We start from the raw sequence: 21,351 nt of genomic DNA, 5'->3' as shown, positions 1-21,351 counted from the left end.
CATATCTGTTTCATACCAGGCAAGGCCCTGCGATCTTTAGGGACCTTGGCATCTTCCCTTCACATCTGAGTCACAATAGAAAGAGGACTCTCTGACCCCATCGAGCCGGCAATGCCTCGGGATTTTTACCTGTTGGATCTGGCAGCTCTTCATGTGGGCCCACACCGTGTGAGGCTGCTCTTGGTGCACCAAATGGGGAAGTTTCTGCATCAGTGCCTCGGAGAGTCCACCCGAAGCCCTGGACAGTGGGAGTCGGTGGCACCCCAGCATGGAGGCCGAGAGCACACAGCACTGAAGCTCCAGACACCCTCAGGAGGACAGGAAGGGACAATCGGCTGGTGAGAGCCTGGATCACCAGGAACCTTCGCCTGGGCCGAAACAGGATTTGCCTTCACATTGCCTGTGAGATAAAAGAGAGAAATCAAGGTTAACATTGAGATTTGGGGCTTCAGCAACTTGATGGAGCTGCCATTTACGCAGACTGTGAAGACTCAGGAAAGAGCATCTTGAAAGGTGGTGGGGAACTCGAGTTGGCTGGGTTTCTGTCATATGTAATCAACAGTCCTGACCAGACTGGGCAACATAGTAAGAACCCGTCTCTGGAAATGAAAACTGAAAAATTAGACCAGCATGGTGGTGCACACTTGGAGTCTCAGCTACTCTGGAGGCTGAGGCAGGAGGATTCCTTCAGCCTTCAGTTAGAGGTTAGTGAGCTATGATGGCACCACTACACTCCAGCCTGGGGGGGAAAAATAAAGAGTCCTGACTAAATATTTGGGTAGCCAAGGAAGTTTTCACAAAGTAAGTAACATTTCAGGCACATCTTAGTGAACGAGAATTTGATTATTTCTGTTAGGGAATTAAGAGAGTGTGGGTGTAGTTAGTCAATGCTTACAGAACTATCTTTGGAATCTCATCTACTGCACTATCTGGTCTATCTGTACACATATATTCTATACGCTGTCTCACTGAGCTTTCGCTAGGTTATGCTACAGTAACGAAAGCCCCAAAATCTTAGCAGCTACACATACAAGGGTTTATTTTTCATTGACATTTCCTTTTATGGCAGGTGGACTGTGACTCTGCTCTATACAAGTTATTTTATTTGTTAGATGCTGAAATCTGTGATACTTGGAGATTGCTGAATATGGTATTAGTATGTTCATTCATTCATTCATTTAACAAATATTGATTCAATATCTCTTTCATGCCAGGCAAGGTCAAGTATTGAGAATACAGTGATGAATAAAAGAAACAAGATCTCTAATTTTCAGGAGCTAATCTTGAAAATAAGATTAAACACAATCATCATAATAACAACAATGAATATTATATTCATGAGTAATAGCTGTAAGACATGTTAGTAAATCTTTTAAATTAGAAAAATATAAAAATTATTACAACTAAAATGGCCAGGTGTGATGGCTGATGCCTGTAATCCCAACACTTCAGGATGCCAAGGTGGGAGGACCATTTGAGCCCAGGAATTGGAAACCAGTCGGGGCACTACAGGAAAACCCAGTCTACAAAGAAACAGAAAATTAGCCGGGCATAGTGGTGCATTCCTGTAGACCCAGCTACTAAGGAGGCTGAGGTGGGAGGACTGCTTCAGCCTGAGAGGCCAAGGCTGTAGACAGCCAGGATCATACCACTGCACTCCAGCCTGGGTGACAGAGCGAGACACTGTCTCAAGAAAAAAAAATATATACATATATTCGATTTGTCCTCAAACTATTATGTAGAATACTATTATTTACATCACATCACGTGAGCCCTTCCAATGGCTGAACACTTATTTCGGTGCAATCCATACAGTGTTCCTGAGAACTAAGTACACCTAAGAACAATTCAGTATGAAAGAGTTACTGCCTTGACAAGAAGACGCAAAAATTTTTAAAAGAAAAATAAATAAATAAAAGAGTGAAAACTGTAGCTCTGTGAGTCTCAAATTATATCTCATTCAACTCACAATGAACATCTAGCAATCATTCTGAACACCATATAATTCACTTAATACATTTTGCCCGAACACCCAACACAACTGAATGACCAACACCCATATGTAGCCAAGAAACAATTGTTTTTAAATTATCACCTATGACTCCATCAGCTCTATGCACTTATTTTTAAATGTTATTCATTTATTTATTCTTTTTATTTTTTGTAGAGATGGGATCTCACTATGTTACCCAGGTTGATCCAGAAACAGAAACAGACCCACACTAATTTCAGAAATCAGATGACAATACAGTCATTCGATTTATGAAAAAAAGTGCCACATGGTGCAGAAAGAAAAGGATGGTCTTTTCAATAAATGGTGCTGGATCAAGCAGACACATCCATGTAGTAAATAGTGAATCATAGCCAAGTGGGGTGGCTCACACCTGTAATCCCAGCACTCTGGGAGGCTGAAGCGGGCAGATTACTTGAGCCCAAGATTTCAAACCAACCAGGGAAACATGTTGAATCCCCATCTCTACAAAAAATACGAAAATTGGCCAGGCATAGTGGCGCACGCCTACAGTCGCAGCTACTCAGGAGGCTGAGGTGGGAGGATCGCTTGAGCCAGGAGGTGGAGGTTGCAGTGAGCTGAGATGCTGCCACCACACTCTAGCCTGGGCAATAGAGTGAGGCCCTGTCTGAAAAAAAAAAAAAAAAAATGCAAAAACTAAAATAAAATTGTTATAAGGTTAACACACAAAAATGTGTTCATACTCTTAGGTTAGGCATTGATTTCTTAAACAGGACACAAAAAGTAGTAACCATCAAGGAAAAGATTGATAAAGTATAATTTCACTAAAATTAAGAATCTCAGGCTGGGTGCAGTGGCTCATGCCTATAATCCCAACACTTTGGGAGGCCGAGGCAGGTGTATCACTTGAGCCTAGGAATTCCAGACCAGCCTATGCAACGTGGCAAAACCCCATCTCTACTAAAAATACAGAAAAGAGCTGAGTGTGCTGGTGCTCCCCTGGAGGTCCCAGCTACTTCTGGGCTGAGGCAGGAGCATCACCTAAGCCTTGGGAGGTCAAGGTTGCAGTGAGCTGTGATTGTGCCACTGCACTCCAGCCTGGGCAACAGAGTGAGAGCCTGTATCAAAAACAAACAAAAAAAGAGAATCTGCATTCATGAAAAAACACCATTAAAAGAGTAAAAAGGCAAGCTACAGATTGAAAAAAGGGAAACACAATACATATATATCCTAGAAAGGATGCATATCCAGAATAAAGTATTACAAATCAACAGAAAAATAAGTATATCCATGAAAACCGGATAAAAAGATTTAACAGGCCCTTCACAAAACAGGACATATAAATGGCAATAAAAGATACTCAATCTCAATGAAACCACACTGATATATTACTGCACCCCTACAAGAATGGCAAAATCATTTTTAACTGCCAGGCATCAGCAAGGACGTGGGGTAACAAGAATATCCCTGTTAAATGGTTCAACCATTTTGGGAAAATGTTCAACAATATGTAACACCAAAGTTTTATCATTCATATACATCTGAAACCAACAATGCCACTCCAACAAATAGACCCCAGTCTAGTAACGTTCTATTTCTTCGTCTGTGGTGGTTCACTCAGTAAAAATTCATTCCCTTTCGGATTTTTGTTTTCTTTTTGTTTTTGTTTTTGAGACAGGGTCTCACTCTGCCATCCAGGTCGGAGTGCAATGCCATGATCGTGGCTCACTGCAATCTCAGCCTCCCAGGCTCTGGTGATCCTCCCACCTCAGCCTACCGGGTAGCTGGCACTACAGGCACACACCACCACACACAGTTAACTTTTGTATTTTTAGTAGAGACAGGGTTTTGCCACATTGCCCAGGCTGGTCTGGAAATCCTGGACTCAAGTGATCTACCCACCCTGGCGTCCCAAAGTGCTGGGATTACAGGTGTGCTCTACTGAGCCCGGACCACCTGCACTTTTAAAACAGTCAACTTCCTCTGTATACTTCAGTACCTTTTCAAAGATTTCTTTCACACAAAGTTCTCAGAAATCTTAAAGCTAGCATTTCAGAATAGAAAAAAATAGCTTCCGGTTCACTGGTGAAGTTTTATTAATAAAATTGAAAAACAAAAACAAAGGATGAACAATACTGTAACCCAAAGAAAAGATACCACTTGAGAAAAGACTTCTTTTCCAAAGCAGTTCTAGCAGCAAAAGACAGGAGGAAAGCGAGGAAACCATGCCAAACGTCTTGGTTAACTCGTCAGTGAAAGGACGACAAATGAGATGATCTAAGAAGCCAGAAAGACAGACAGACAGACAGACACAGGGAAATCACAGCAACTCTTTGCAGTGCAAACACCAACCCCACAAGCCATCCTTCCGGAAATCCTGCGGTTAATTTGAGGCTTGCCCCGCTAGTCATGAGGTGATTCGGTGATGGCTACAAACGCTCCTCATGTGCATCCTGGACCTGGCACACCTGGCTTGCCCATCGCCAGCCTGGAGGCACCGCCAGGAGCAGAATCCCGGAGGCCAATAAAGACTCCAACTTTGCAAGCAGAGGGAACCGACTTCTGGCCTCGAAGGTGGGGTCCAGGGTCAGTGTCCTCTACAGGATATAGGAGGACGTGCCCCGGAAGCTGCTCCGTCCCTCCCCCGCCTGCGATGCCACAGAACACCCGCCAGCGACTTTCTTCCCCAGCGCGCACCAGAGGTGGGCTGCGGGCGGCAGCAGCAGGGGAAGAATCCAGCTCAGGGAACTCAGGCCCTGGCCGTGCACGCCCCCACACCCACCACCCCTCGCCCAACAAAACTTGCCACGGCCGCGCCTCAACCCAGCTGTGCGCCCGCGGGTCCCGGATTCACCACCAGCCCAGCCGCACGGGGCGTCCTCACCTCGGAAAACGCTGAGTGGACTTCGCGGTAACTTCCCATCCAGAGAGCAGCCGGTAGCCGCGCCGCCGCGCCTCGGCCCAGCTCCTGGCGCAGCAGGTCGCCAGTCCCGCATTCCAAAAGCGCCATGCTCACTCAGAAGCTCAGGCAGCCTCGCGACTCTCACCTACCCCTCCCAGTACCGCCGCGGTATCAACCGCCAGCCACCCCTGCGCCCGCGCCACCCCACGACTGGCTCCTCAGAATCGCGTCAGAACCCAAGGCGCAGGCGCTGTGGGGTCTTAAAGGGACCGGGCCGCCTCTACTGCATAATGGTTCCAGCAGGTTAGGGGCCTCCCGGGCGGAGAAAAGGAGTAACCGAGGGGATGGACCGAGTGCAGCGGGGATGGGGAAATCCCTCTCTCCCCTCCGCCTCTCTTTCAAAGCACCAGCCCTCCACTCTGCAAATCGCTGATTTTGGCGTGCACTTGAACAGCCCCTGCCAGGTTGAAGAGGCAGGAGACACACCCTCTTGGAGGCCAGGAGCGACCCCACGCTTAGCACTGCAGGCCTGGCGCTGCCGCACAGCCCCGGAGTCTGACTTCCAGGCCGGGCCACGTGGTGCAGACGCGCAGGCTTCAGAAGGCAGCCCCCAGCTCCCCCGAGAGGTGGCCTTAGGTCACTCGCAATAAATAAATCCAACGTGTCAATGGCACTTGTAGTCATTTTCCAATTTAAATTTAGAACAGATTTTGCAGATGGACTTCCACTGAAATAAGCCTTTGAGAAAAAGAAGAACCTTTTTTTTAACAAGAATTGGAAATACCAAGAAATAGGAAATAAAGCCATGCCGTCCACCTAGCTAAACTTTGAAAACTTGGTATTTTATCTAAGGCAAATGTTTACATAACTTTAGGTCATGCCATTATTTAAAATCAATTTCAATTAACAGCTTCATTGCCACTGAATCTATCTTGTATAAGCAAAGATACATCCCTGATAATCTACCTCTCCCCTCCTATATTCCATCCATCAGCAAGTCCTGCTGGTTTTTACCTTCCAAATTTTCCTTGAATGTGTCCTCTTCTGTCTCTTCCATCAGCACCCTAGTCCAGGCTACCTTCACCTGGGGAGTGGGGTGGAGGGACTACTGACCTAGTCTTCTTGTGGTTTACCCATATCCCCTTTATTGCCTCTCTAATCTCAACACAACTGGCAGAGTGGTTTTTCAAAATATAATGTGACCCTGTCACTTCCCAGCCTAAACCACACCTTCCCATTCTCTTAGACGAAACCTCCTAACTAACCAAGACCTGAATGGCCTATTCTAAAGGAGGAACAATATTTCTTGACACATGAAGTGACAGAAAATTCACATTACAGTGTCCCTAAACAAAGTGTGACTGGAACCCACACCCCTCTGTTCATGCGCTGTTTGGGGCTGCTTTCTCACTATCCCGGCAGAGCCAAGTAGCTGCAACAGAGACTGTGTGGCCGGTAAAGCCGGAAATATTTACCATTTGGGCTCTTTACAAAAAACAATTTGCCAACCTCTGACCTAGTTCATGAAATCTATACCTTTTGTTGTTTGCAGATTCCTTGAGAACTGGACAAGGACACCAGCTCCTCTCCTTGGAGAAATGTGAGCCTGAGCATGCACACAAATGCACGCAGACTTTTGCACAGATTCAAGGATTCAAGCACTGCTCAAAGCCCATCCATTCACACGAAGGTTAGGTGAGAGGGCGAGTCAGAGTTGAAGGCCCTGGTTTTACATAGGGGGAAATGTGATTCCAGAAAGGGGGAGCTACTGGCCATAGGACACGCAGCAAGCCCCAGGACAATGGGGTGGCACAGGGAGAGTACCTGTTGCTGGAGCTCCTGCAGCTCCCGCCGCTGAGCCTCCAGCCATGAGCGCTCCAGCTCCTGCAGCCAAGTTCACAGCTCCCTGGCCTCCTTGCCCACAGCTGTCCGTGCCTCCTCTAGGAGTGCCAGCTTCTGCTCCTTGTCCTCACTGGCAAGCTTCAGGCTGGAGAGGGCAGAGGTCAGCCCTGGGTCCTGGGAGTAGTCAGTGGCTCTACACAAAAGCTGCCTCCTCCAGTTCCTGGAGACGGTCAGGCACTGCCCGCCTATGCGGTCTCTCCCAAGAACTGAGCCCTCCGGGGCTGGGGCCCAGGCCCTCAGCTGGGAGGGGTAGACCAGTGACTCCAGGAGGGGACCTGGTTTCCAGGGTGATGAGGCGGGTGGGTCTGAGTCTGGACCCAACCCTGCCCGCTACCCCTCTGCCCCTTTCCCCAATCAACAGGGAGGAAACCTTCCTAAAATGAGCCAGGTGCCAGGCTCTGCTTAGGAGACAGAGGATCCGTACTGGGCAATTTCACCAGAACCTTGGGGTTGAAGTTAGATTTCAGGGATGGGATTCCATGAGGACTCAGGGCTGGTCCCCCCACGACACCCCACCTGATGTGCTCCCTCTGCCTTTTTCTCAGCGGCCCAAAGCTCCTCCTTGGAGCGCCGCAGGGCCTCACACTCCTTGGCGCTGTCGCCCAGACTGCCCTCCAGCTCGCCTGCCTCCTGGCGCTGCACCTCCTGCCCTCCTGGCTCTCATGCAGCTCTATGCGGATGGTCCCAGCTCAATCTCAATACCTTCCACTATGCTGTCCCTATTTCTACGGGTGGGGAAATGAAGGCACAGACACCTTGGGTAGCATCACCAGTAAGTGACCAAGATTACATTCCAACCCAGGCAATGTAACCCCAGAGTCTGTGTTCTAGTAACGCACGCGCACAACGAGTAATTGTGTGTGGCTCTGCTTCCACCACCCCCAACCCTGAAACACCAGAGAGCTGAGTGTTATTAGATTGATGGGGAGTTTGTTGGAGTTTTACTTAAGTTTCTGATGCGCTGCAGATTTCTCCAGTTCAGCATTGGAGGCTGGCGCCGGCCTGGTTTCCACCCCCTGGAGTTCATAAAGCCTCATTCCTCCCACCCAGCCTGGAGGTGGCATTCCTGTCTGATGGATGGGCAGCTCCAGGGAAGATGGGGAGCGTATGGCTGAAGGAGAAGGGCTGTCTGTGTGTGTGGAAAAGAATTTGGGAGGGCCCAGGCCAGCAGCCTCTGAGTGTAGGAGCCACTTTGAAAGGCATCTTTTCTCTTGGGAGCACCCCTTTGGCTAATCTGTGGCTCACACAATCTCTCGAAACTTTTACTGTGGCCCAGTGGGGTTGGGGCTGCTCCCTGGCCATGTGGATGGGGGCCTTTGTCCAGCAAAGGGGCCCTAATTTTCCATTGGAATCTGACAAGAGGAACTCCTAGTGATCTAAGAAGAAGCAGACAGAAGGCTCAGAAAGGCCAGGGAAGAAACTCCTCCTCCTGACTGAAGACTTGTTTTGAGCAGGAACTCCCCTCTAAAGGTGAACACTGAGGGGTGGGAGGACCTACAGAAGCACCTGGACCCTGGTCACCCTTTCAAGGCAAAAGTCCTTAGGACCTTTATTTGAAAGCATTGACTAAGCCCCAGAAAGGAGGTTCCTGGCCACATCCTCCAGCCCTGGAGTGCACTCAGCCATGGCAGCTTGTGCAGGACAAAGATGAGCCCCCTGGAGTGACTCCGCCTCCCTGGAAATGGGACCAGCTGACAGCCTCAGCCCCTTGGACAGGGTGCGCAGGGGTGGAGGAGCTGAGCCGGGCCCCCTGAGCTAGCTGGAAGTGCTGGTCTTAGGGCACAGGCTGCTAGATTCTTGCTGCCCCTTTATAGAAGGGGTACTGGGGTGCAGAGAGGGTGGGGCATTGGCCCAGGGCCACATAGAGGGGCAGCCATGAAGCCAGGATGAGTACCCGCCTCCTGACTCACCAGCCCTGACTCTTTCTACCGCCCTTCCTAGGGGGCACCAGAGCTCCTGGTCAGCAGAGTCATCGCGCTGGCCCAGCTGAGGCCCTGCAGCAGAGAAAGCATGAGTAGGCCCCTGGGGCAGGGTCTAGGCAGGACCCAGTGTCCGGTGCCAGACCTGCATAGTGAGGTGCCCCGTAGGTACTGAGTAGGAAGGGCAGGCAGGCGGGTCTGACAGCAGGGCCCCCAGCACTGGTGCCCCAGACTCCTGGCTTCTGGCCTGCCCTTGGGCAGGTGCCACTGAGCAGCCTCGGCTCCCAGAGCCAGGACACTGCAGCTTCTGTCCACTGCTCAGGCCCCTGGGTAGGTCCCTTCCCCTCCACCATTCCAGGGCTATTTCCAGGGCCCTGCGCATGCCCAGCAGTGTGTGGTGAGCCGGAGTGCTTCCCAAGGGTAGCCGGGCCATTTCCCCATGCTTCCTGGTGCTCGGCAGCATTTTGAAGAGGCTCACGAGGCCCCTCGTGATGAAGAGTGGGAAGCTGACATCTCCCCTGTGGGGGGTCCAGGAGGCCAGGGCACAGGAGTGTGAAGGCCCAGCTGGGTGGTGGGAGGGCCTGTGGAGAGGCTGAGAGCTGAGGGACAGGTGGGGTGAGCAGGCAGAGGCAGGGAGAGGGGCAGGCAGAGAGGCAGCAAGCTCTGGGCAGTGGGGATTACAACAGGCGGAAAGGGTGCAGAGTGCTGCAGAGGCCAGGGGCTGGGGGTGGGGGGACTGCAGGCTGTGTTCAGGACCTTGGGCCTTGAGTGTGCATTGACTGGGCATTGAGTGGTTTTAAGCAGGAAGAGATGTGGTCAGGACCACAGTTAAGAAGGTTGCCACTGGGTGTGGCCTGAGCTCAGGAGGCCCCTGGGCTGCCTGCCTCGAAGTTCCAGGCAGGAGCACTGAGGCCAGCCTGGTCCAAACCTCCCCACAGGGTACTTGGCTCAAAGGACGACACGTGAGGAAGCTCAGTCTTGTGGTCCAGCCCTTGGTGGGCAGGGCTGTCACCCACTGGGGGGCCTCCCTTGCCACACAGACCCCTCTATCCCTCCTGAGCCTCATCCCCAACCTTGAGGCTGGGAGCAGATCCCTGAATCTGAGCACCCAGGGGACTCTCAGGATTAGCATCACTGCAGGTGCTCCGAGCCTCAGCCTGGACTCTCCCAGGCACAGGGACCTTCACCTTTCCTCCCAGCTGCAGAAAGAATATTTCAGTCCCCCCTGCTGTCTATGCTGACCACCAGCTGCTTCCTCCCTCCAGCCCAGCTCCAAGGACAGTTCTGCTTCTGAGTGAGCCACTGAGCCACCCCCGCACGCCACCGTGCAGGCCTAATTTTTGTATTTTTAGTAGAGACAGGGTTTCACCATATTAGCCAGGATGGTCTCGATCTCCTGACCTCACGATCCACCCACCTCACCCTTCCAAAGTGCTGAGATTACAGGCGTGAGCCACCGTGCCCGGCTAAAATATGAAAACTCTCTTGGCCAACAGTTATCCCACTAGTACTACGGCACTCTTGTCCCTCCCTCAGGACACATCAGTTACTACCCTGTGATTCAGAAGCTGTAGGATTCATACGTTGAAAAATTTTACCCTCATTGCTCACCTCCGTCCTGTTGCATGCATGTGTTACACAATATTGAAAGTAATTTTTGTATTATACTCACTTCAATCACCAAAAGTTTAAGGTTGGCTTTTTATGTCATCTTTTAACAGTGTTTTGTGATCTTCAGCCATGGAATTACGTATACTGCAAGGAATATCAGGAAAAAAATCTGCTGTTCAAACATGTTGGAATAAATCTTATCAGTCACTACTGACCAAAACATGGCAGAAAAAATTCAGGGAGTCAATTCTTGTGTTGATATTTTGCAACTAAAGAATCAGTTCAGACCAGACGTGGTGGCTCATGCCTATAATTCCACTGCTTTGAGAAGCAAAACCAGGGGAATCATATGAGACTAGGGGTTCAAGACCAGCCTGGGCAACACAGAGAGACCCCATTTCTTTTTCTTTTTCTTTTTTTTTCTTTCTTTCTTTCTTTCTTTTTTTTTTTTTTTTTTTTTTTTGGAGATGGAGTTTCGCTCTGTTGGAGACCCCATTTCTATGAAAAAGTTGTTTTAAAAGATTAGCTGGTTGTGGTGGTGCATTCCTCTTGTCCTAGCTAGTCAGGAAGCTGAGACAGAAGGATTGTGTGAGCCAGGAGTTCAAGGTTACAGTGAGTTGTGATTGTGCCACTGCCCTCCAACCTCTGCAACAGAGTGAGAGCCTATCTCTCATTACAGTAACAATAACGAAGAATAATTCACAATTGTAAGGCTGCCCAAATAGAAGATATTAGTATCCTCAGAAATCCTCTGGGCTTCTGATGTTTGGAGCAGACAGCTCACCTAAGACATTCAGAATCAGCAGATGATTTTAGACAGTGAAAAGTCTCCACACAAGACATTGGGACAGGACCCTTGTCTAATCCCCTGCCCCATGCCTTCCACCTCGTTCTCCTCATTTTTCTCCTCCTTTTCCTTATTATTTGCTTATTCTTTAAGCAGTCTTCTCATTTTTTGTAGACCTGGTAGTTTTCAACCCATATTCATGATTTTTATAGTTGCTGCATAGACTAAATCATCAGACTATTGTTTTGAGCCTGGCTGTTGATAATTAAGGCTCATTCCTCCATCATCTCTCTTCTTTCTTACCCAAGATGAATAATCTAGTTAGGAATCACAGGAACTCCTTCATTTGATGCCATTTGGAGGTTCAAGCCACACAAACTCCTTTCTGTCAGTGAGAACCCTCGTTCTGCCTCCACCACCAAACCACTGTAGAAACCCTGAGCCAGTCTCTTTTCTTGTTGTATTTAGTCATTTTGCACATTCCCGAGATATGAGCGCTAATCTTGGCAGACACATCCAGAGGTAATTAACCTTTCCACACTGACATGGGGAATGAGCGGCTCCCCCAGATGTGACATCCACACTACATTTTAGTTGAGATCTCTTGGCCTTTTCCTTGTTTCATCTAGAACTGATGATGTGAGCTTGGTGCCATGATTCCTAACCACAGGACACACCTGTTCCCTGAATGAACTCCAGGACAGAGCTGTACATGCCTGGTGTGGTTCATTAACCCCTGTTACGTTATGAAATCATGACCTTACTTTGTTGTATTCTAGTTTGTCCCTAAAAATATGGCTAGTCATAGGGTTCCTTCAAGTGTATATATTGGATTCTTTAATTTCTTATATATATTTAATTAAATCTTTAATTCAGTGTTGAGAAATTTAAAATGTCTTCAGTTTATTGAGTGAAGTCCTTAATGCCCTTGTTCGGTCATTTTCTTTTTTCATTTCTCATATATTTTATTCATCTCTGTCTAACTCATTTTCTACCAAATTATATGTGTTTACATTTGTAATATTTTAATGAGGCAAAATGAGCAAATAATAACCATCCAATAACGTGTACAATTGCAAAATAGTGACATAACCATTACCTTACTCAACATAGAAAAAATCAGTTACCCTCAAAACTTCCTCTTGTTTTCCTATAACTCCTGCTTCCTCCACCTTCCCTTCTCCTACCATGTCCGGAGTCAACTACTGGTTTTCTTTATGTTACATCAGTTTTCATTTTATAGAATTTATAAAAGTGGAATACTATGTATGGACTTATATTTGTTTGTCTTATTTCACTCATGATATGTACTTGTGAATTTACCCTTGCTATTGAGCATATCCAGCAGTACCTGATTGTAACAGTGGGTGTTTTTCCAGTGAATGAATTTACCATAATTTGATTAAGCTGCTGATGGATATTTGGACTGCTTTCAGTATCTGGGTATTATTAAAAAGCTGCTACTCTTCTTAGAGAAGTACACAGCTGACAAACACAACGTTCTTCTTCTTACAGCAATATGAACAGCAGCTAAACTGGAAAAGCTGCAGTTTAATCAATTGTCTTCAATACATCATGAAATTGAAGTTACAGAATTCTCTGTGTGTGTGCGTGTGTGTGTGTATGTATGTGTGTGTGTGCGCGTGTGAAGAAGACAGAAAGAGAGAGAGAGAGAGAGAGTTTGTGAGTGAGAGAGAAGGAGGGAAAAAGGGAGAAAGAAGAGAAAGAGATCCTACATAACTGACTGTAATTTATGAGGAGCTCAAACAAATACAGGGACTGAGAATCTTATTGGAAAAAGTCCACATAAGATGGAGAGGATGACTTGATGCACCTACATATGGTATATATTTACATAAGTGCCATTTTCTAATAATACAAAGAATCATGTACATGAGAATAAACACAGTGGCGGGTGTCCAGTGGTGAAATACAATGGTGATGCCAAACCCCATCTCCAGCACCTTTTCCCCCCTCATTGCACCTGCCTTGATGTGTGTCCTGAGCGCCCCCTGGTGTCCTGAGCGCCTCCTGCTGTTCCCGAGCTCCCCTGCAGGGAGGTTTGTCTGAGCTCACAGTGTCTTCCCCTCGCTGCGTCTTTTGTGTAAAAATCCATGGTTGTGTCCTCGTTGCTCAGGTAGCTCAGCCGTAGGAAAATCTGTTTTTTGGATGTGGATCTGGAGATGGTGACTGGACTCTTGAGGAGTGGGTTGGAATGTGAACTCCATCATGACCTGTGTACCTGATTCACTCCCATCCCTTCCCTGGGGGGCTGATGGATCCAGCTCCAGCAGAAAGCACAGGTTGTAATGGAGAATGCAGAGATGGCACAGGTGAGGGACAGGGTCTGTGAGGGCTTTACCAGGCCAGGAGTGCACCGGGAATCATAGTTGTCAGCATGCACAGGTTCTGAACAGTATGTTGAAATTTGCAAATATGCACATTTTGATGAAAATGAAGAACTCCCTGTTTTGCAATTTGTAGGTCTCCTAGAGCAAATAGTAGATTCTGAAGTTAGAATTAGACAAAAATATGGTCACATTTTTTCTTCAAACTTTCAACCCCATAAGAAAGACAAACTGCCGACAGAAGAATGGGCATTGGATTATTACCTCTCTCTATGAAACTGGTGATTTTCAGAATCAGGTTGACCTGTGATAGCCTAAATGTGTCCTACTCCTGAATCCACAATTAGACCTGAGCAGCAATCACGGGCCATGGAGGTCGCTTCACGTGGGGAAACGTCTGACTCTGCGAAGCTGCACACGGTGGTCTCTGCAGGCACTTAGTTGTACAGGAACAGCTCCTCCCTCAGACTCAGAGTGAGGACAATGTGCTCTTTATCTGGGGGAGGTGAGGGTTAGTGTGTGAAAAGAAACAAACTAACTCTAATCAATATCTCTGTACTTGGACAGAAACCAAAGTTTACAAGAAACCATGAACTTGGGGTAAAGTAGGAAATTACAATTGTTTGCAGGCTGCATGCGTGCTTCTGCATGTCATCTAAGAGAACCAAGGAAAATCATGTTTTCTTATGTACATATCCCAAAACGGTGTTTCCACCCTGAGAACGCACCTCCTCTACCTCTAACGTCAGAGAGCACCTGGACCAGGCACCCGGCACAGCTCTCTGACATCATAACCCAGTTTTTGACAAAGAAACACGTCCTGGAGCTCCTCCCAAACAATGACTGTGCACAGTGAAGATGCTAATGCATGGCTGCTGCTGGACACATGGGGGATTCCTGATGGACAGCATGCTCTGGGAAGAACCAATTGCCTTGATGGACTTAGCTTGAACCACAGGGCTGTTAGGAATCTCCATCAGACCCCACCCTTCTCCAGCACTTGTGGTGAGATTGGCATAGTGGACTGACAGTGTCTACAGCCTCACCCGGCCCCCTACGCACTTTTCTGCCTCTTGCCTCTCCCCTAGACTCCGCCACCTGCACCTCACACTAGACACCTACAAACATAAGGACATTTTGGTAAGAAACTGCCACACATCATCACTGTTTTTTCACTCACATCCACTCATGCTCAATATCTCTAGTTCTCCATTATTTGCCTTTTAAAATAGCAACAAGAAAACCCAGTTCAGCCCTAACTCTATGGTGAGCCATGTGTGTTCAGAGCTGATCATCACATCAAAACTACTGGTAATTCTAGACTGGGGCTCTTCTCCCAGAGTTGTCAGGTCAGGGCTCTCCTGGTTTTCATTAGGAGAGGGAGGACCCTATTATCATGTCCCCTCCTCTGTAGCAAACTTTGAAGTGGGATGCCTGAGGAGAGAGCAGAGCCCAGGGCAGATGTGAGACCCCTGGAGGAGTTTAGTGTTGATGGCAGCATTTGGAAAATATAATATTTTGTTATGTGATTTTTCTCATTAAAATTACTAAGCAATTAGTGTTTTATTTCTCTTTTACATATTTGAAAAAATAGAACTCTAACTACATTTGCCAAACTTTAAGAGATATGAAGGGAGGAATAGAAAACAATGAAAAAACGAGGAGATTTCAACACCTCACCTTCAATAAGGTATAGAACACCCAGAGAAAGATTCTCAGGAAGCCCGTGGACTTAAGCACTGTTGAACAAACGGACCTAATAGGCATCTACAGAACATCCCAACCCAGAGCAGCGTCATATGCATGCTTCCCGAGCACACCATAAATGTTCTTCATGATAAGTGATATATTAGAAAAAATGACTCTCGGCATTTAAAAAAGGAATGACAAGCATTCTCTAAGTTTTTCAAAAATGGGTGAAGTGCCAACCTTCTAAATTCTTTCTAAGAGGCTACAATTACCTTATTACAAGTAATAGACAATGGCGAAAGAAGAAAATTAAACTTCAGACAAATTTTCTTAGTACATATGAATAAACTACTCCCAAATAATAGTCAAATTCTGTAAGACTGTAAAAGGATCATACAACATGACAAACTCAAATTTATTTTTGAGATGCACTGATTATTCAACATCTTCAAATCAGTAAGTTAGGAGTGCTAAATTAAGAGAATAAAAGAAGGCTGGGCGGGGTGACTCAAGCCTGTAATCCCAGCACTTTGGGAGGCCGAGATGGGCGGATCATGAGGTCAGGAGATCGAGACCATCCTAGCTAACACGGTGAAACTCTGTCTCTACTAAAACATACAAAAAACTAGCTGGGCGTGGTGGCAGGCACCTGTAGTCCCAGCTACTTAGGAAGCTGAGGCAGGAGAATGGCATAAACCCGAGAGGCAGAGCTTGCAGTGAGCTGAGATCCTGCCACTGCACTCCAGCCTGGGCGACAGAGCCATACTCAGTCTCAAAAAAAAAAAAAAAAAAAAAAAAAAAAAAAGGAAAAGAAAAAAGAAAAAAAAATGGAGAATAAAGGAAAAAATCCATTAACTTCTGATCAGACACAGAAAATAACGTTTTAAAATTTCGGCTCACGCCTGTAATCCCAGCACTTTGGGAGGCCGAGGCGGGCGGATCACAAGGTCAGGAGATCGAGACCATGGTGAAACCCCGTCTCTACTAAAAATAGAAAAAATTAGCCGGGCGCAGTGGCGGGCGCCTGTAGTCCCAGCTACTCGGGAGGCTGAGGCAGGAGAACGGCGTGAACCCGGGAGGCGGAGCTTGCAGTGAGCCGAGATTGCGCCACAGCACTCCAGCCTGGGCGACAGAGAGAGACTCCGTCTCAAAAAAAAAAAAAAAAAAAAAAAAAAAATTAAAATTTCAAGATTTCCTAATAAAAACTCTAAAAAGGAGGAATGCGGCTCCTTCCGCGAATCGCAGCCTCTGGCACCAGGGTCGCTCCGTCCATGACTTCCTACAGTTATCTCCAGCTATGTTGTCCGTCGGAGGCCTGGGCGGCGGCTCCGTGCGTTTTGGGCCGGGGGTCGCCTTTCGCGCGCCCAGCATGCACTGGGGCTCCGGCGGCCGCGGTGTGTCCGTGTCCTCTGCCTGCTTCGTGTCTTCGTCCTCCTCCGGGGGCTACGGCGGCAGCTACGGCGGCGTCCTGGCCGCGTCCGACGGGCTGCTGGCGGGCAAGGAGAAGCTCACCATGCAGAACCTCAACGACCGCCCGGCCTCCTACCTGGACAAGGTGCGCGCCCTGGAGGCGGCCAACGGCGAGCTGGAGGTGAAAATCGCGACTGGTACCAGAAGCAGGGGCCCAGGCCCTCCCGCGACTACAGCCACTACTACACCACCATCCAGGACCTGCGGGACAAGATTCTTGGTGCCACCATTGAGAACTCCAGGATTGTCCTGCAGATCGACAATGCCCGTCTGGCTGCAGATGACTTCCGAACCAAGTTTGAGACGGAGCAGGCTCTGCGTATGAGCGTGGAGGCCGACATCAACGGCCTGCGCAGGGTGCTGGATGAGCTGACCCTGGCCAGGACTGACCTGGAGATGCAGATCGAGGGCCTGAAGGAAGAGCTGGCCTACCTGAAGAAGAATCATGAGGAGGAAATCAGTGTGCTGAGGGGCCTAGTGGGAGGCCAGGTCAGTGTGGAGGGGGATTCAGCTCCAGGCACTGATCTCGCCAAGCTCCTGAATGACATGCGAAGCCAATACCAGGTCGTGGCCGAGCAGAACCGGAAGGACACTGAAGCCTGGTTCACCAGCCGGACTGAAGATCGAACCGGGAGCTGGCTGGCCACACGGAGCAGCTCCAGATAAGCAGGTCCGAGGTCACTGACCTGCGGCGCACCCTCCAGGGTCTTGAGATTGAGCTGCAGTCCCAGCTGAGCATGAAAGCTGCTTTGGACGACACACTGGCAGAAACCGAGGCGCGCTTTGGAGCCCAGCTGCGCATTTCCAGGCACTGATCAGTGGTGTTGAAGCCCAGCTAGGCGATGTGCGAGCTGATAGTGAGCGGCAGAATCAGGAGTACCAGCGGCTGATGGACATCAAGTCGCGGCTGGAGCAGGAGACTGCCACCTACCGCAGCCCACTCGAGGGCCAGGAAGATCACTACAACAACCTGCCTGCCTCCAAGGTCCTCTGAGGCAGCAGGCTCTGGGGGCTTCTGCTGTCCTTCGGAGGGTGTCTCCTGGGTAAGGGGATGGGAAGGAAGGGACCCTTACCCCTGGCTCTTCCCCTGACCTTCCAATAAAATTTTATGGTCCAAGGGGCGGAGGGAGGAGGAATGCAAGACTAGAACCTGTACATAATAAAAGTCGTTATTTAAAGCCACACTTTTATCATACTTAAGAGCTAAAGGTTAAAATATTTTGCTATAGTATTTGTAAAAATGCCAGAATAAACTTGATGACATTTTACTTCCAGATTTCACAATAATAACAAAAGCAGAGTAATAAAATCAGGATAGTATTGGCATAAATGTGTAGAATGAGCTGAAAAATAAACTGATATATTGACGGCAAACTGATTTTCATCATGAGAACCAACAATACACAGTGGATAAACCAAAGTCTCTCCCTAAGAGGGTGTTAGAAAAACTGAATCTACACATGCAAAGAATTGAGAATTTTACGTGAGAATAAACGCAAAAATCCCTCTTAATGGGCTAAATATTTCAATATATGGCTTGCAATTGCAAAATTTCCCCCACCCAAAACATATTATTAACAATGATTTCCTCTATTTCACATTAAAAGAACAGACAACAAAAGCAGAATTGAACAAGTGGAACTACATCACAACCAAAATATTCTGCAAAATGTGGAAAGAATTCCAGCCTACGGAACGGGAGAATTTAATAGCAAGCCAGCATCTGAAAATGTGTTAATATCCACAATACGCACGCAACTTCTACAAGTCATTAGCCAAATCATATTTGCCCGATTAGATAGTGGTCAGTTTTTCACCTTAAAAATTTAATCACATAGATTTCATGTTAAAGGCTCTTGTCTCTTGGTAATGGGAAGCTTTATGGTACACTTGGTTATGGTAGACTTTGGAGTTAGTCAACCCAACACTAATATGGGTGGTGCTGTGAATTTACCTAAGACATGTTCTTAACCCTGTCACTAGCTGACTCTAGGTTAGCTACATTGTCATTGATAAAATGGGCGGTCCTGACTCCATCAGCAGAACTGGAAAAAGTGAAATTCCATGGTGATTCAGCAGCTTCACCTCTCTCTGGGACTTCCAGCCTGCACTTATTGATGGATGATCTTATGGTCATTGGATATTCCTAGACATCTCCAAAAGCTTTTATCCTCTACGTCTCACAGAAAAGTGGCATGTCCATCTGTAGCTTGGTCAGCCCTGACTAACAGACAGAAAGAGAATCTAAAATATAATAATATTTATTCTAGGATGTATATTGCATTTGAAATATGGATGGGTGCATTCAGGTTGGAAAAGGAAGATAAAGAATTAAGGAAAAATGAGGAGGGTTACATCAGCTGTTTTAAGACAATAGGAAGATAAAGAATTAAGGAAAAATGAGGAGGGTTACATCAGCTGTTTTAAGACAATTACCCTGGGCTAGAAGGATCAGTATCAGGGGTGTCACAGGTGTAAGGTTGAACAAGCAGTTGCTGGGCAGATGTACTTAGAGAAGTCATTCTTTTAAGGTATGGTGGCCTCCGTGCAAGGCTGTGGTTGTGCAGAGTCTATTTATGATAGTTCCTGTTATGAGGAGTATGTGTGTTAGAACCCTCCTTCATGGCCTTCCCCAGCTTCATTCATTGGGGTTTTAACACAAGTGGCTCCACCTTGATTCTAATACATTTCACGAGCTCTTTTCAACACTACTTCTGAAGCAGATGACTCTGACAGTTTGAAAAGGGTTAATTCCACATCCACATCCCATTTTGATCAAATCGGTTTCTCCCCTTTGAAAGGGTGGCCTTCCCCTCCACATCTGTGGATATTTCTTGTTGGGTGTGACGAGAGACTGAGAAAAGAAATAAGACACAGAGACAAAGTATAGAGAAAGAACAGTGGGCCCAGGAGACCGGCGCTCAGCATATGGAGGACCTGCACCGGCACCAGTCTCTGAGTTCCCTCAGTATTTATTGATCACTATTTTCACTGTCTCAGCAAGAGGAATGCAGCAGGAGAGCAGGGTGATAGTGAGGAGAAGGTCAGCAAGGAAACATGCGAGCAAAGGAATCTGTGTCAGAAATAAGTTCAAGGGAAAGTCTTATGCCTGGATGTGCACGTAGGCCAGATTTATGCTTCTCTCCACCCAAACATCTCAGTAGAGTAAAGAATAGCAAAGCAACATTGCTGCCAACATGTCTCACCTCCTGCCACAGGGCGGTTTTTCTCCTATCTCAGAACTGAACAAACGTACAATTGGGTTTTATACCGAGACATTCCATTCCCAGGGGCAGGCAGGAGACAGAGGCCTTCCTCTTATCTCAACGGCAAGAGGCCTTCCTCCTTTTACTAATCCTCCTCAGCACAGCCCTTTCCCGGTTGTTGGGCTGGAGGATGTTCAGGTCTTTCCCATCCCACGAGGCCATATCTCAGGCTGTCACATGGGGAGAAACTTTGCACAGTACCCGGCTTTCCTGGGCAGAGGTCCCTGCAGCTTTCCGCAGTGCACTGTGCCCCTGGTTTATCAAGAATGGAGAATGGCGATGACTTTTACCAAGCATACTGCCTGTAAACATTTTGTTAACAAGGCACACCCTGCACAGTCCTAGTTCCCTTCAACCTTGATTCCATACAACACATGTTTTTGTGAGCTCAGGTTGGGGCAAAGTTACAGATTAACAGCATCTCAGGACAAAACAATTGTTCAGGGTACAGGTCACCATGAAGTTTCTTGTGTCTTCCTCTTCTACATAAACACAGTAACAGTCTGATCTCTCTTTCTTTTTCCTACACCCCTTCACTACTAATGGCCAATCACATTCCCAGATGATCCTACACACAACACACTGGAGGGTTCTGAGCAAACGGGGAGAGAAGGAAGTCCCATCGGCCTCTCCCACGTGGCTGCAGGAGCCACAGCCTGAGCCCCACCTGAGCTCCAAGAAAATGTCGCGAGCCCTGGAGTGTAGACCACAGAGGCCATTTGTTTCTTTTTCAGGAAGCAGGAAAAGCAAATGAAAATGAAGAACAAACACTACAAAGTAAGAACGTGGTCTGCGAGCAAAAGGAGCACCAGCTCAGTGTTGATGCTGATTGACTTTAGTGTCAGCAGAAGGGTCAGAGGTGAAACCCGTGAGGTTCTGCATGACACTGACCCTGGTCCAGGCTCTCTATTGGCTGTGATCAAACTTCCTAACAACTGTTCTGTTCAGGAAATCTCACTGAGGTTTCTGTCCTGGGAGTGACTGGAGAAGACTCACCAGGCATCCCTGAGCTTCCTCAGGACTCTGATCCTGGTGCCCATGGTTGAGCACTTTTCCTCTCAGTTTTCATCTATCTGCATTTTGTGCATGTGAGATTAGGTCCTCATATTAAAATGATCTTTTAAAAATATGCAGAAATGACATTAGTAAGCATAGAATCTAAACTTAGAGAGGTTACCTAGAGAAATTGTCAGAAGAAGATGAAGTCCCACATCCTGACAGGAAATCAGCCTGGGTTCTGCACCTGTCTCCTGGGCTGACTCTGTTCAGTGGGTCCTGAGAACCCCCTGCCGCTGATTTCCCCTGAGTGTTCCTGCAGGGAGGTTTGTGTCTGGGCTCACACTGCCTTCCTCTCACTGTGTCTCTTGCACAGTAATACACAGCCATGTCCTCAGCTCTCAGGCTGTTCATTTGCACATACAGCGTGTTCTTGGTATTGTCTCTGGAGATGGTGAATCGGCCCTTGAAAGAATCTGGGTAGTCTGT

General features: G+C 47.6%; 2 protein-coding genes and 1 pseudogene across 4 annotated transcripts in view; 2 read left to right on the top strand and 1 right to left on the bottom strand.

Moving 5' to 3' along the window:
* The window catches only part of LOC140709333 (NBPF family member NBPF11-like), a 41,619-nt gene extending 41,352 nt beyond the window's left edge, over positions 1–267 (bottom strand). For both annotated transcript variants that reach the window (XM_073008076.1, XM_073008077.1), the window contains exon 1: positions 130–267. The gene's annotated coding sequence lies outside the window, so the exon portion shown is untranslated. The remainder of the gene's footprint in view (positions 1–129) is intronic.
* Positions 112–13,397, top strand: LOC140709289 (uncharacterized). The gene is made up of 6 exons (XM_073007798.1): positions 112–338; positions 2,722–2,785; positions 4,583–5,177; positions 6,427–6,564; positions 7,322–7,548; positions 10,417–13,397. Exons 1-6 carry the CDS (start codon positions 112–114, stop codon positions 10,498–10,500), a joined length of 1,335 nt encoding a protein of 444 aa, XP_072863899.1. The 3' UTR covers positions 10,501–13,397.
* A 2,911-nt stretch (positions 13,398–16,308) lies between these two features.
* On the top strand, positions 16,309–21,040 carry LOC119619397 (keratin, type I cytoskeletal 19 pseudogene; annotated as a pseudogene). Its single transcript, XR_005235895.2, has one exon. The product of XR_005235895.2 is annotated as a keratin, type I cytoskeletal 19 pseudogene (transcript).
* The last annotated feature ends 311 nt before the right edge of the window (positions 21,041–21,351 follow it).

Source organism: Chlorocebus sabaeus, chromosome 20 (genome assembly GCF_047675955.1).
Source record: "Chlorocebus sabaeus isolate Y175 chromosome 20, mChlSab1.0.hap1, whole genome shotgun sequence".
Classification (NCBI taxonomy): Eukaryota; Metazoa; Chordata; class Mammalia; order Primates; family Cercopithecidae; genus Chlorocebus; species Chlorocebus sabaeus.
Note: the sequence above shows the minus strand (reverse complement) of the source record. Positions and strands in the feature narration are given on the sequence as shown.